The 15,835-nt window shown below is 35.3% G+C and overlaps 1 protein-coding gene and 1 pseudogene across 1 annotated transcript in view; one reads left to right on the forward strand and one right to left on the reverse strand.

Moving 5' to 3' along the window:
- Positions 1 to 15,835, reverse strand: part of IMMP1L (inner mitochondrial membrane peptidase subunit 1) — a 78,867-nt gene that overhangs the window by 23,417 nt on the left and 39,615 nt on the right. Inside the window, 2 exon segments of the mRNA XM_024752580.1 lie at positions 1,919 to 2,007; positions 3,531 to 3,664. Of these exon segments, the coding sequence (XP_024608348.1) occupies positions 1,919 to 2,007; positions 3,531 to 3,664 (223 nt within the window).
- The window catches only part of LOC112404546 (cell death activator CIDE-B pseudogene), a 21,011-nt pseudogene continuing 17,834 nt past the window's right edge, over positions 12,659 to 15,835 (forward strand).

Consider the following 15,835-nt stretch of genomic DNA (forward strand, 5'->3'; position numbering starts at 1 on the left):
TAATAGAACTAAGACTGAAATTTTCCTGTATCATTTATAAACATCCTTATTATCCCCTCCTAGATTGTAAGCTTTTGAAAACAAGGGTTAGTATCTTGCTAAGCCTAACATTCTCTATCAGGTACAGCACATCTTATAAGTGAGGTGCTCATTAACTATTTGTTGAAAGAATAAGTAGTAATAAGAGACTATGGTTGTCTCAAGTATGAGTGTTCGGTCCATTGGACTGAAAAATCTATGTCCTTCAGATACCAGATATGCATACTTTCATTTTCCCTAAATGAATGGCTACTCTATCTTTAGAAACAGCTAGCAAGAGGATCTCTTGCCAGGGGTCAGAGATTCCCCTGAAATCTCAAGAGTTCTGTGCTACACATAAAAGAAAAAAATACTCAGGACAGTAATGTTTTTAAAGTAGGAGTTACCAACTGACTACCTTGGCTGTAAAAGTTACTTTGGTATGTCTCCTATAAATGCCAAAGTTTGAACTGTCCTTCCATCTAATGGGCCCCCTGAAGGAGCAGAATACAAAATAAAACCTCTAAAGAATCTTAATTAATTTACTAAATATAGTTATTTACATTACCATCTGAATGCAAAGAGTATCTATCCAAAAAAAAAAAAAGACAATATTGAGCTGTTCATTCAACCACTATTTAGCCAATGAGTCCAGCTCCTTGTTAAGGATGCTCAAGGACTATGAGAGTGAAATCATGTGATTAGCATGGAAAACAGAAGCTTGTCTTCATGTTGCAGCAAAGCTAGGTCTCCAGTTAATCCAAAGACTGTAATAAGTTATTTTGATACAAGTTAAAAAGAAAAGGAAGCTAGAACATAACCTGTTGTAAGTTTTATTTTATAACCCCATATCTATCAATTAGGTATTATCTTGAAGTTGTTACGGATAAAAGATCTGAGGAATTACCCACAGACCATGCTAGACCATACAGCTTGAGCAAGAGAGAGTTTCTATTTACAGAATCTAAGATAGTGGAAGAACGAGTAAACACAAAGAACAGTTTTACACTATTCTTGGTGATTTTTCAGTAATGTGAAGTAGACTATAAAAAAGGACAATAATGAAAGAGGAATGCCTAAACCTACTTATGTTATAAGCTAAATACCAGCTCAAGTGAGTAAAATTTGTATTTTATGAAGATGAAATGTGATACAGATCTATTTTTTCAGAATTATGAAAAACTAATGGACCCCAAATTTTAGGGAATCAAAGGGGTGTCCTTTAGAAAATACACTAAATTACTAATACTTCACATCCATTCAGAAGGAATAATAATCAGGGAGTTAAGTAGAATAAACAGTATCTCAAGGATTGGAAACACCATTTAGAGTAGGATTTTAAAAGATGTAGTGGCAAACAATATTTCCCAAGGAGTTTTTTAACTTAATATAATTAATCAGGAGACATAATAGATAAGATTCCTGGCTCCCAGCTATATACAGTGCTATAGTCTAAAAATCACTGACTGCTCATCATAGACTATAGAGAATAAGACAGTCATCAATAGAAATGCAGGATTATTTTAAAAATTAAAAAATCAAATCACTGATTTGGATATGTAATGTAGCTCCTAAGTCCCTGGTTCTTTATTCAAAACATTCTAGGACAAACCCACCCCCCAACCCCTGCCGCAAAAAAAAAGTAAAGAAGGCTTGAATGCACATTATAAAAGGGACTGCTATCTACTTTGCACAATGATACAAGGAACTGCATGTTTAAAGAAACTATTAAAATTTCTCAAACTGAGAGAAAAAATTTGAGCCAAAATTTCATCCAGTTGGTCATTAATTTGGTTATTTACAAAAGAGTTTTTAAAGCTAAAGTTAAGAAACTGCAGAAAAGACACAATGTGTATGTGTGTTTTCACCATCAATTTAGTATACCTGTGGCAGAATTTACCTTTGGATACCATAAAAATGTCGACTAAGATTTTCTGCAAAAACAATATCTGAATTTTGAATTGTAGGCTCCATTGATGGTCCAGAACACTGAAAGAAAGGCAATTTTTAAATTTAAGTTGAAAACCTTTTAAAATATAAATCATCTGAGCAGGTTTAAAAGAAAGAAAATCAAGCAAATGTTCTTCAAGCTTGGAGGATGATTCATAATAAGCTGGAAGCTCCAAGATAAGTTCAACTCTACAGAGTAGCCAGCAAGTCTGGAAAAACAGGCAAAATATATTTTAAATGGTTTGTTAATATTATAATAGAGAAATAAAATAACATTATCTATGTTTCCAAATTTTGGCCATCTTGTAAAATTTAAGCATCATGAGGGCAGGGACTTTGTCTCTCATGTTCCCAATTGTGTAACCAAGGTCAAGAACAGTGTTTGGCATAAGGTTGATACTCAATATATACTTGTTGAATGAATAAATTAATGATTTTTTTTTTTCTTGCTACTGTCAGCTATCATCCAGTGCCCATGACAGTTATTTACCAAGTGGTATCATACTATTCTCAATGAGTTGATGCCTTTCCTTTTCTTCCAAGAGAACAGCTTACTCATTTGATGGGGCTGCAACTTATATTTTCTATTGAAAAATATTGGCATAATGAGATGTACTTTAAAGATTTTCATATTAGTAGGTAAAACAATTATCTTCATATATATCTCAAAACTGTAATAAATGATCATTGCAACTTGAAAAATCTAAACACAACAGTCTCCATTCACTCCACTTACATGTAAATAAAACTTTTTACTCAAAACTTCCTACTTGGGCAGAAAAAACAAAGACCACAATGCAAGTTTTTTGCTAACTCTGTAGCCTACTGGAAATACCAATGTAAATTTAAAAAAATCAAAGAGGGGAGTTTCAGTTAAATATATTTATTTGCACTACTCCAGCTCAACTTGAGATTATATGACTGTGAATATCTTAGGGTAAACCTGATAAAAATAGCAACACCAACAGCAAAACGTACTGACTGAACAATCAATCTATTCTTTCATTTATATGACAAAAGGTTAGTATTGTCATGGTCGATAGATTTATGATGCAATTTTAAGAAAATGCATTGGTAGGAGGACAGCCTTAACATTTTAATGTTGACACAAGGCAGAATAATCATTTATTTTCAGGACAGTTATTGATACTCTTCACAGTGGTTAAAAGTAGGGGTTTTGAAAATCAGAGAAATCTGTGCTGAAATTCCAAGTCTACTTGGAATTGTGGGACCTGCAGAAAGTTACTTAAGCTTTCTGAGCCTCAGTTTCCTCATGTGTATAACAGATTTCTAGTAAGTATCTCATAGTGTAAAAGATTAAATGAGTTAATAAATGTAAAACATCAAACACATCCTGGAACACAGTAAGTAGCATTCAATAAATGGTACAAACTAGTATTATTAGATTAATAGGGCCTTTGTGCCCCTGCAAGAAACAATGCAGGACCATATTTAAAGTTACAGTTCTTATATTTTATATCAGTGCCAATTCAAACACTCTCTTCCTTCAATTAAAAAAAAACATATTTTAAATGATTATTTTCTTGAATGTAAAAACTTACCATGACAACACCACCAACGTATTCAAAAGCACAATGAGCTATACAGCCATACTGAATAGTATAGCCAACAAGCCGAAAGGTTTTTCCCAGAACACCACGAAGCATAGTTCTATGTAGACTCTGCCACCATTGGCCTGATGGTAAATTTCAAAAAGTTTCATGATCAATACTATTTAAAAACACTTAAGAAATAGCTCTATTGTAAAATATTTTACAATCACCCAGAGTGTATTAAATGCCTAATATGGTTTGGTGCAGAAAATCAAGAGTTTATTTTCATTTTTGCCGAAGGTTTATTAAAATGGCAAATTATAGCCACTTAATATTGTGATCTTCTAAACAGAGATTATATTCAAATATCACTGGGTTTATATATGAATTAGATAACTAGTAGACTCTGAACTTGTCTCTCTCCTTTCATGCCTTGGTTATTTCTTGGTATTAAGGCAGATGTCTAAGAAATGAAATTAGCTCTTTCAAATACTAATAATAGTTTTTCATACTGTTACCTGCTATAGTACATCAGTTCTCGTCATAACATAATATAGGAATAAAGGGGAAAGCACTAGAATAGGTGTATGAAAACGCAAGTTTTAAACTGCTTCCTTTATTAATTTGCATGATCTTCAATGAATCACTTAACCTCTCTGAGCCTTAATAAAATGGAAATAATAGTATCTCACAGAATGGTTCTGAGAATCAAATTCAATAACATGTCAAAGTGGCTTTGTAAATTATAAAGTTACATTCAGTTTTCAGTTATTAACTATTGATATAACAATGAACACATGAATATTATGAAACAGCAGAAAGAAACATGTATTTTTAGAAAGCTATATACCTTAACATACTGATATTACTCATCTAAAACAGTCCTAGTATTTGTCCCTTCCTTTCCATTTACCTGCTAAAACTATGTTTCAAGCATTTCTCAACTAACGGCCTAATGCTTAGGCCTAGACTGCTATGCACTGTTCTCAGATTAAATTTACTAAAACACATCAACAACAATAATAATATGTAACATTTGCTCAATGCTTGGATATGTCAGGTTTTACAAATTAATCTCTGTGAGATAGATAGTATTACCATTATCATTTTATAGATAAGACAAAGGAACCTAAGAGTAGTAAACTTGCATGCTAAAGATCACAAAATCTGAAAATGATACTCAATAACTTAACAATTATGTTACAGTGACTTCCATATTACTCCCTTGCTCCCATAACCTCAATGGCTCTCTATCAGATCAAGTACAGATTACTCATTTTCAGGATCTTTGACAGATGGTTCCCATTCCATCCTCAGATTCCAACCTGATCTTCCCTGATGCTCCTACATGAATGAACTACTCCATCATACTGGTCCAGTTTACTTACGGTATACTGCCCAACCAACACTTATGTATGCCAATACCCATGCCTGGAATATACCCATCATGATACCCATCATGTATCTAATTTTTAACTCTTCTCCAAATGCTCTCAACAGGCAAGTTTTTCCTTCTCCTCTGGGTTCCTATGGTTCCTTATGTTCATTTTTTAATGATTAAGAACACGGTTTCTAAAGCTGATCTTGTCTTGAGCAGGTATCCTGGCTCCACCATATTTTAGCTGTGTGATCTTAGGAGGTTATTTTACCTCTGTAAACCTCAAGTGCCTTTCCCTGTAAAATGGCCTTAGTATCAGTACCTATCTCAGAGAGTTAGTGAGGATTACATATAATCAGATATATAGTCTGTGTAGCAGAATATATCAATAAATTCTAGTTACTGTATCATTCACTTGGCAATCAGCATGTGCTGTATAACCTCATAACATTAGTTGCATTTTCAAGTGTCTAAGTTTCTCCCTAACTTATGTTTAAATAAAATAATAGAATTTTTTTTTTTTTGGCTGCACCACATGGCTTGCAGAATCTTAGTTCCCCAACCAGGGATTGAACCCAGGCCCTCGGCAGTGAAAGTGCGGAGTCCTAACCACTGGACCGCCAGGGAATTCTCAATAATAGAATTTTAGAGCCCACAGCATAGAACTATATCCTTTATTAGTGTTTTATTACTTATTAGTGTTTATTCACCTATTAAACATTTATTATGTCTTCTCCCCTAACAAGTCTTCTCTGGCAGCACCCCAAGAAATGTTACTTATGCTTTATGTCACTCACCTACCTTAAGCATACACTGATTATAATACTTACCACACTGTATTATTCATATCTTTTCCCTTATTACATACTATATTTGCTTATATGTCTGTGGGCAGTGACTGTGCAGTATTCATCTTTGGGTCCTTAGGGTCTACCAAAGAATGCTTGCCTGAATGAATTAATGAATAAATATTGAACCCAAATCTCCTATAATTTCAACATCTTTAGTATGATAAAAATGGTTATAAGGTTCAAAATGATTATCAGAAGACCACTAAGATTTTTGGTCAATGAGGAGACATGTTAATGTCATACTCACTGAAGAAAGAAAAAAACTATCAGTAACATATTAAAAAGTGTTCTCATTAAATCTTTTAAGTAATATGAAATATTCCATCTTAGGAATCTGGCTTACAGTAATAACTGATGCACTTTAAAAAATACTGATATTTAGAATTTAATAAATAAGAAGTGATATTTAAAAACACTTCATAACTGAGGTTCAATTAATTCAGAAAAGACTGAAGAGGAGTAACAATAATAGAACATTATTTGTAAAGTTAATTAGGTTGTGTAAACACTACTTTGCTCCCACTATAAAACTAGGGAAAAAAGTAGGGGTTAAGTCCGAAAGCTTAGCTTTGAAAATGTGAAGTATGAAAACAAATCCTAAAAAGTAGTGAAATGAATATTACATTTAAAAACTAAAATAGAAATGAGCTTACCTGATGTTAGAGAGGGAATATATTATCAAACAAGAAGAAACATGTGGCACTCAGCAAGAAGATATTGTTAACACAGATAAAAGGTGAAATTTAGAGGGGAAATCAATAGCAATCTACCAAAATTTAAATAATTTGGATTATGCAATAGATTATGCATTTGGCTAAAAAACATACTAAAAAAATACAAAGATGCTATAACAATACAATGGTTCTGATTCACTGAGAGGCCCTGTAATTAACTCCCATTCAGAAGTAATTGGGGCCATAAAGCCTTTTTTTTATTACTCAGTAAATGCTCAATCCCAAATACAATGTTTGTGATGAAACTGTCTCATAAAATAATAAAACAGATGAGTGATCAGAAGAAAGAAGTTAACAGACATTGTTTCTTCCCTAGAGATATTAGCAACAGAATGGTGTCTGAAGTGTCTGAAACTATTTTGGATCTTAATCTCCTAGATGAAAAGAGCAATGGAGCTATTTATAGAGGACTCTGAGGATCAAGACTACTTGGTCTTATATTTAAAAGTGCAATGAGGAGCACTGTTGAGAAATACTGAAATTGAGAATAAGAGCTGATGAATTTTTTTTTAAGAGAAATCTCAGAGTAGAAAGTAACATTCATATAAGACATAAATAAACCACATACACTGCTAGCACTCAGTAGATCTACTAGCAAAAGGGATTAAATAACACAGAGGTTTCAAACCTCTGGTTTACATAGTGATTTCAAGGGGTCCATGACTCTATATATGCATACATTTGCCAGATATCTTGTTTGTCCCTCTGGACTCACTCTCTACCTTTCTCCATACTGCTCTCTGCACTTGGAAAACTGACCTATATGAACTACATCAAGGCACTTCAGTCAAGCTTCGACTTCCAGCAGGACGTCAGAGGAAGGAACGGTTATGTATTTTCCTGGCTCCCTCCCTCTAGAGTCTTCTCAGGCTGGCTATGTCTTTGGACAAAAGGTCATTGTCTCCAAAGGCAGAGGAGCCACTTTGAGGGGTTTCCCATTGGCCAAATTTGAGATTTAAAAAAAAATAATAACAGTAATAAATAATATATTAGAATAAAAATGAAATTGACTGAGGACATTTTTTTAAATAGAAGTATGTGTTGGGGACAAGGAAAGTTCTTTATCAAAAAAATGGCAGCTAATATATATATATAGAGGGAATAATGAAATTATTACCAATGTAATAATTCACTCAGGCAAGGGCCATTAATAGATGTTTAAAATTACCAGATGATGTTCTTGGATTAGAAGAATTAACATTATTAAAATGGCCATACTACCCAAAGCAATTTACAGATTTAATGTTATCCCTATCAAATTACCCATGACATTTTTCAAAGAACTAGAACAAATAATGCTAAAATTTATATGGAACCACAAAAGACCCAGAACTGCCAAAGCAATCCTGAGGAAAAAGAACAAAGCTGGAGGCATAACCCTCCCAGACTTCAGACAATACTACAAAGCTACAGTAATCAAAACAGCATGCTATTGGCACAAAAACAGACATACGGATCAATGAAATAGAGAGCCCAGAAATAAGCCCACACACCTACGGTCAATTAATCTTCAACAAAGAGGCAAGAATATACAATGGAAAAAAGACAGTCTCTTCAATAAGTGGTATTGGGAAAACTGGACAGCATGTAAAAGAATGAAATTAGAACACTCTCTAACACCATACACAAAAACAAACTCAAAATGGATTAAAGACCTAAATGTAAGACCAGATACTATAAAACTCCCAGAGGAAAACATAGGCAGAACACTCTTTGACATAAATTGCAGCAATAATTTTTGAATCTGTCTCCTAGAGTAAGGGAAATGAAAGCAAAAATAAAAAAATGGGACCTAATGAAACTTGAAGCTTTGCACAGCAAAGAAAACCATAAACAAAATGAAAAGACAACCTACAGAATGGGAGAAATTATTTGCAAACATGTGACCAACAGGGCTTAATTTCCAAAATATACAAACAGATCATACAGCTCAATACAGAAAACAAACAACCCAATCAAAAAATGGGCCAAACACATTAATAGACATTTCTCCAAAGAAGACATACAACAGGCACATGAAAAGATGCTCAATATCGCTAATTATTAGAGAAATGCAAATCAAAACTACAATAATATATAACCTCACACGGGTCAGAATGGCCCTCATCAAAAAGTCTACAAATAATAAATGCTGGAGAGGGTGTGGAGAAAAGGGAACCCTTTTACACTGTTGGTGTAAATGTAAATTGGTGCAGCTACAATGGAGAATAGTATGGAGGTTCCTTAAAAAACTAAAAATAGAGTTACCATATGATCCTGCAATCCCACTCCTAGGCATATATCCAGAGAAAACTCTAATTCAAAAAGATACATGCACCCCGATGTTCACAGCAGCACTATTTACAACAGCCAAGACATGGAAACAACCTAAGTGTCCATCAACAGATGAATGGATAAATAAGATGTGGTACATATATATATCTATGTATATATAGATATATATATATACACAATGGACTATTACTCAGCCACAAAAAAGAATGAAATATTGCCATTTGCAGCAACATGGATGGACCCAGAGATTATCATACTAAATAAAATCAGAAAGAGAAAGACAAATAACATATGATAGCACTTATATGTGGAATCTAAAAAAATGATACAAATGAACTTATTTACAAAACAGAAATAGACTCACAGATATAGAAAACAAACTTATGGTTACCAAAAGGGAAAGGCAAGGGGAAGGATAAATTAGGAGCTTTGGATTAACAGACGCACACTACTTTATGTAAAATAGATAAACAACAAGGTCCTACTGTATAGCACAGGGAACTGTATTCAATATCCTGTAATAAACCATAATGAAAAAGAATCTGAAAAAGAAGAGATAGATAGATAGATAGATAAACTGAACCACTTTTCTATACACAGGAAACTAACACAACACTGTAAATCAACTGTAGTTCAATTTAAAAAAATACTGGGTAAAAGATTGTTGGTAAACAGGACATATGCAAAGTATTAAAGTAAACAGTTTATTATTTACAAAGGGAACAGAATACCTTTACATGAAGAGATCAAGTAAATATTACCTTTACATGAAGAAATCAAGTACATATTAACTATGTGATCAAATTTAGCTGCATAAATAATGGTAAAAACTGATATGTAGCTTCCTGACATGATGCAGTGACATACAGTACATCAACATCTTTGTACTATTCTTGCCAGAAGTGCATAACCTAAATCTAATTATGAACAATCAGACACATCTGTATCATAATCCATAAACAACTTGAACACTTAAAATATAAATTTAATAAAATAATAAGAATATTATTTTAAATTATAAGAATAATTTAAAATATAAGGACATGACAACCAAATACAATATGAAACCCTTAACTGGATCCTGAAGCAAAAGAAAAAGAAAAGCAATAAAAGATATTATGGGAAATTTGAACATAGCCTGTAAATCAAAACACATCATCGTTTCAATGTTATATTTAACAATATCATGACTATGCAGAATGATCTTGTTCACAGGAGAAAAACACTGATTTAAAGATGAATGTAACTGTAACTTTCTTTCACATGGTTTACTTCTGCTACTAATAATATAGATAGACATATGTAGATAAATTTATACACACGCATATACAAATATATACATACACATATATATGTGTATATATATATATATATATGGAGGAATAGAGAAAGATAATATGGCAAGATGTTCACTGTAAATCCAGATGGAGTGTATATGAATGTGTATAACATTTTTTTCAACTCTATAATAGAATTTTTAAAAGAAGAAACACTTGGAGGAAAAGGGGTGTCCTCATAGTCATTAGATCATTCAATCATTCAACCAATATTTATTGAGCTTCTACTATATGCCAAATACTGTGTTCAGCCCTGGAAATACAATAATGAACACGATGCCTGCCCTTATAGAGTTTATAGATTATTGGGTCAGATGTCACACACACATACAAAGTAGACAAACATGTAAATATATTAAATAATTTCCATAAAGGAAAAAATAGGGTAAAGTGATACAGAATTATTGGTGGGACATATTTTTCTTAAGGATGAATCAGGAAAGATTTCTCTAAGAAAATACCATTGAAGTTAGGTCCTGAAAGATGAAATAACTATGGAAATTGTGGAAAGAACATTAAAAGCAGATGAAACAGAAAGCATGTGCTTAAGGAATTAAAAGAAGACTGGAGCACTGTGTGAAGGACATTAAATGAGACTAGAGAAAGAGGAAAACTTATTCAAGTCTTGTAGAACTTTGGATTTAATTCTAAGACTAATGGGAAGCCACTGAAGGATTTAAGCAGGAGAGCAACATGATCTGATTTAGAATTTAAGATCACTCTCACTGTTATGTAGAGAAAAGGACTGGAATGGGTGCAAGATTAGAAATGCTGGGAGGGTAGTTAGGCTGGACCAACTACAGAAGTGGCAATGGATATGGAGAAAAATGGACAGATTTGAGAAACTCTGGGAGCAAAATAAATGGCAAGGAAAAGGAAAGAATCAGGATGACCCTCAAGTTTCTGGACTGAGTAACTGGGTAAATGGAAGTCTATTTACAAGGTTCCTCTCAACACACACACTGGGATAGAAAATGAAGGGTCTGATTTTGGTCATGTTGAAATTGATGTATTTGTGAGATATCCAACTGGACATGTTAGAGACTGGTGCTCTGGAACTTAAAGGAAGTTTCATACGTGGGAAGTCTTAAAAAAAATTACTATCTTAGGACTATATTCTACTACAAACAAGAGAAAACTAGAATAACAGCAAAGTAAGGGATTTATTTTCTATTAACACTAGTTGCTATATCCAAGTTACAGGCAGGAAGAAAGAAAAAGTATAGAGTATCCTGATTAACTTTTTTTTTAAAATAAATTTATTTTTGGCTGCATTGGGTCTTCATTGCTGTGCATGGGCTTTCTCTAGTGTGGCTAGCGGGCGCTACTCTTCGTTGAGGTGCGCTGGCTTCCCATTGAGGTGGCTTCTCTTGCTGCAGAGCATGGGCTCTAGGCACATGGGCTTCAGTAGTTGTGGCGCAAGGGCTTCAGTAGTTGTGGCTCACAGGCTCTAGAGCACAGGCTCAGTAGTTGTGGCACATGGGCTTAGTTGCTCCGCGGCATGTGGGATTTGCCTTACCAGGGTTCGAACACGTGTCCCCTGCATTGGTAGGCGGATTCTCAACCACTGCGCCACCAGGGAAGCCCATCTTTTTGTCTTTTTAGCCAAAAAAAAAAATCTTTGTTCCATCAACACCTAACTGGCCAAAACTATATAACTAAGTACAGTAAGGTGTACTTATAACTAAGTACAGGGATGCTAAGAGAACACTGCTGTTCTCTTTATAAGCTTTGTAGCACTATTTGACCTTGAAAAATCACCTGAGCATTACCTGAGAAAAATTAAAACGTTAAAGAAAGTATGAAAGGGAGACATGGAAATGGAGACAACATATACAGTCAAGTCTTTGGAAAAGTTTGGCTATGAAGGCAAGCTAAACAGTAGAGCAGGGTTTTTCATCGTCAGCAGTACTGACATTTGGAGCCAGACAATTCTTTGTTGTGGGCAGCTATCTTTTACATTGTAGGATTTTGGCAGCATCCCTGGCCTCCAAATGCCAGGAGGACCCCTTCCCTAGTTGTGACAAACTAAAATGTCTCCAGACATTGCCACATGTCCCCAGGATGTAAAAAGGCCCTCAGTTGAGAACCACAGCAGTAGAGTAATAGGAAGAATGTGGTATTCAGCAAGTTTTTTAAAACATAGAAACACAGTAGCATATGCTTGAGAGCCAATGGTAACAATCCCACAGGGAGATGAAGAGAGACTACTGATAAGTGAGGGAGAAGAGGAGAGGGAAATAGAGAGATGCCTGAACACTGACATAAAGAAGGCAAGAGGAAGACTTCAATGCCAGTTTTGACAGAGTACTTATACCAGAATAACTTCTTGGTTGCAAAATCTGGATAAACAAAATAGCTGTTTAAAGGCATTAGGCAGCAATATAGGCAAGCCTTGAGGGGCAAGTATATATGAAAGAAGGGAAGAACATAAGGTAAACACATTCACTTGGCCTTTTCTCCAAGAATACTTGCCAATTTACAGCACAGGAAAATAAAAGTTTTAGCAGAAAGTGTTAGTTCCATTTGGTTAAGAGCTTGGAATTTATGGCCGTCAAAGTAGATGGCACATGAGGGTCAAACTGTAGGCAGGTAAGAACCATAAGTCGGCATGCAATTTTGCCACGAAGTGCTAGCCAACTCCTAAATTGCTACCTGAGCAGAGTGAGACTCCAGAATCTCAGTAGAAAGCAGCAAATAAAAGGCTAAAAACCTAAACAGAGATGTTAGCAACCACGGAATACCACGCAATGTGAGGGAGACAGGGGTTGGACTTCAAGACCTTCCAAGGCTGGCCATGCTGGTTATGACTGCAGTAGGGTTACCACTGAGAGTGAGGGCAAAACTGAAAGGGATCAGCCTTAACAAAGAATACAACCCACCCTTGACAGGATTAAAGTGACCTGTTCACACACTACCTGGCTGCTGAGGAAAAACAAAACAAAAACTCTGAATTTTCATAGGAAGAATACATCAATGAGAACTCCCACAATATTTTCTATAATGTTGGAGTGGGAAGGCCTTTTTAATTTTTATTTATTTATTTTTGCGGTACGCGGGCCTCTCACTGTTGTGGCCTCTCCCATTGCGGAGCACAGGCTCCGGACGCGCAGGCTCAGTGGCCATGGCTCACGGGCCCAGCCACTCCGTGGCATGTGGGATCTTCCCGGACTGGGTCACGAACCCGTGTCCCCTGCATCGGCAGGCAGACTCTCAACCACTGCACCACCAGGGAAGCCCAGGAAGGCCTTTTTTAAAACAAAACTGAGATATAATTCACATGCCATGAAATTCACTCTTAAAGTATACAATTGTAAAAGCTGTGTTCAAACACTGATAGTTTTGTCAGTTTGATGGTAGAAAAATGAAGGAGCTCTTAATTCAGGTTTTTATCTTCTCAATCTCATGAGCTGAGATCAAGAGCAGAGATTGAGAACTCTCAGCATAAAGCAAGCTGGTAAACTGAGAACTGGTTACAGATGTATTAGTATTCTATTGCTTCTGTAACGAATTACCATAAAGTTAGTGGTTTAAAACAACACAAATTTATTATCTTACAGTCTGTAGGTCAGAAGTCCACTATGTGTCTCACTGAACTAAAAATCAAGGTTTGGCAGGGCTGCATTCCCTTCTGGAAGCTCTAGGGAAGAATCCATCTCCTTGCCTTTTCCAGCTTCTAGAAGCTACAAACATTCCTTGGCTCATGGTCCCCTTCTTCCGACTTCAAAGTAAGCAGCACTGCATTTCTCTGACCATTCTTCCTTGGTCACATCTCCCTCTAACTCTCTGGCTTTATTTTGCCATCTTCTTCCACTCTTAAGAACCGCTGTGATTAAATAGAGCCCACCCAAATAATCCATGATAATCTCCTGATTCACATTCCTTAATTTAATCACATCTGCAAAGTCCTTTTTGCCATGTAAGGTAACATATTCACATGTTCTAGAGATTAAAACATGGATATCTTGGAGTGAGGGGTGGAATTATTCTACCTGGTAGCCACATCAAAATACCGACACACTCAACCAGTAGTTATCAAAGTGTGGTCCCCAGATCAGTAGGCATTTGTTTGAAGTGCAAATTCTTGGGCCAAACTCAAGATTTATGTAATCAGAATGGGAGTGTTGCTCAGCAGTCTGTGTTTTAACAAGTTCTCCAGGTGATTCTGAAACAGAATTTGAGAACTGCTCTAAGCTCCCAGGTGGCCAATGGCCACTTCTACCCTTGAGCAGCCTTACTCATCTAGTCATTTATTACTGTGTGCCAGATAACTTACCATATTCCATGTGTGCTGTGAGAAAAGTTGGAAAGCTTTGGCATATAGAATTTTAATCCACCTAGGAAACAGAATTTATTACTTTTTATTCCCTATTACATTTACATTTTGAAAAACTGAGTTAGATAAATCAGGAGTTTGGGATTAACATTTACACACTACTATATATAAAATAGGTAAACAACAAAAACCTACTGTACAGCACAGATAACTATACTCAATATCTTGTAATAACCTATAATGGAAAAGAATCTGAAAAAGTATATATATATAACTGAATCACTTTGCTATACACTTAAAACTAACACAACATTGTAAATTAACTATACTTCAATAAAAAACTGAGTTATTAATGTAGAGAACCAATTCCTTTAATGGAGAGTCTATGTACTCTATCACATAACTAATAGAAAAGCTAGAAAAAAAGAAATGAAAATTTAAAATTGTGACTGTGCCACATAATACAGGAAAGGAAACGTACAATAATCCTCCCCAGAAAACCTTTAAGAGATTCTGATTAAAATATAGTAAAACTCGGGCTTCCCTGGTGGCACAGTGGTTGAGAGTCCGCCTGCCAATGCATACTGGCATAAGGGAGCAAGGTTGTTGTCTAATTTCAATGTTCTATACCTACATTATAGATTTAAAAATTTTTTCTTCCTATAACATAAAGTTAGAAAACACTTTGTCGGATGTAGGTAATAATGGCTTCTTTCAATATACATAAAAAATACCAACCAAAATAACAGTAACAACAATTACAGCAAATACTTAAATAGTAGTCTTGAGTGCCAAGCACTGTTCTAGTTACATATATTAACTCACTTAATTCTTACAATAACTCTATGAGAACTCATTTTATCAAGTATCTCATTTTACAGATAAAGAAACTGAGGGACAGAAAGGTTAAGGAACTATTAAAAAATCACACAGCTCATACACAGCAGAGCCAGAATTCAAAACAAGGAGGTTGGGTTCTAAAGTCCACCACTATGCTCTACTGCCTCTGAATAAAAATCAAAGAACTTTGTTGGAGACTATTTATAAAATAGGCATGGGAGAGAGGTTGGACTGACGTTAATACTAGCTAAAAAGATGGAGCAGAGTGAACTCTAGAAGCTGAAAAACAAGTAGACATTTCTCCATCCTTGAAGTTTCTGGGAATAGGGGTACAAGTCTAAGATCTTGATTTAGATCTAACCATTAAAGTAGGCTTTACAGGGCTTCCCTGGTGGCGCAGTGGTTGAGAGTCCGCCTGCCGATGCAGGGGACATGGGTTCGTGCCCCGGTCCGGGAAGATCCCACATGCAGCAGAGCGGCTAGGCCCGTGAGTCATGGCCGCTGAGCCTGCGCGTCTGGAGTCTGGCTCCGCAATGGGAGAGGTCACAACAGTGAGAGGCCCACGTACCACAAAAAAAAAAAAAAAAAAAAAAGAAGGCTTTAAAAAGATTTCAAAATACCAGA

The sequence above is a fragment of the Neophocaena asiaeorientalis genome, unplaced genomic scaffold, assembly GCF_003031525.2.
Source record: "Neophocaena asiaeorientalis asiaeorientalis breed wild unplaced genomic scaffold, Neophocaena_asiaeorientalis_V1.1 scaffold196, whole genome shotgun sequence".
NCBI classification, from domain to species: domain Eukaryota; kingdom Metazoa; phylum Chordata; class Mammalia; order Artiodactyla; family Phocoenidae; genus Neophocaena; species Neophocaena asiaeorientalis.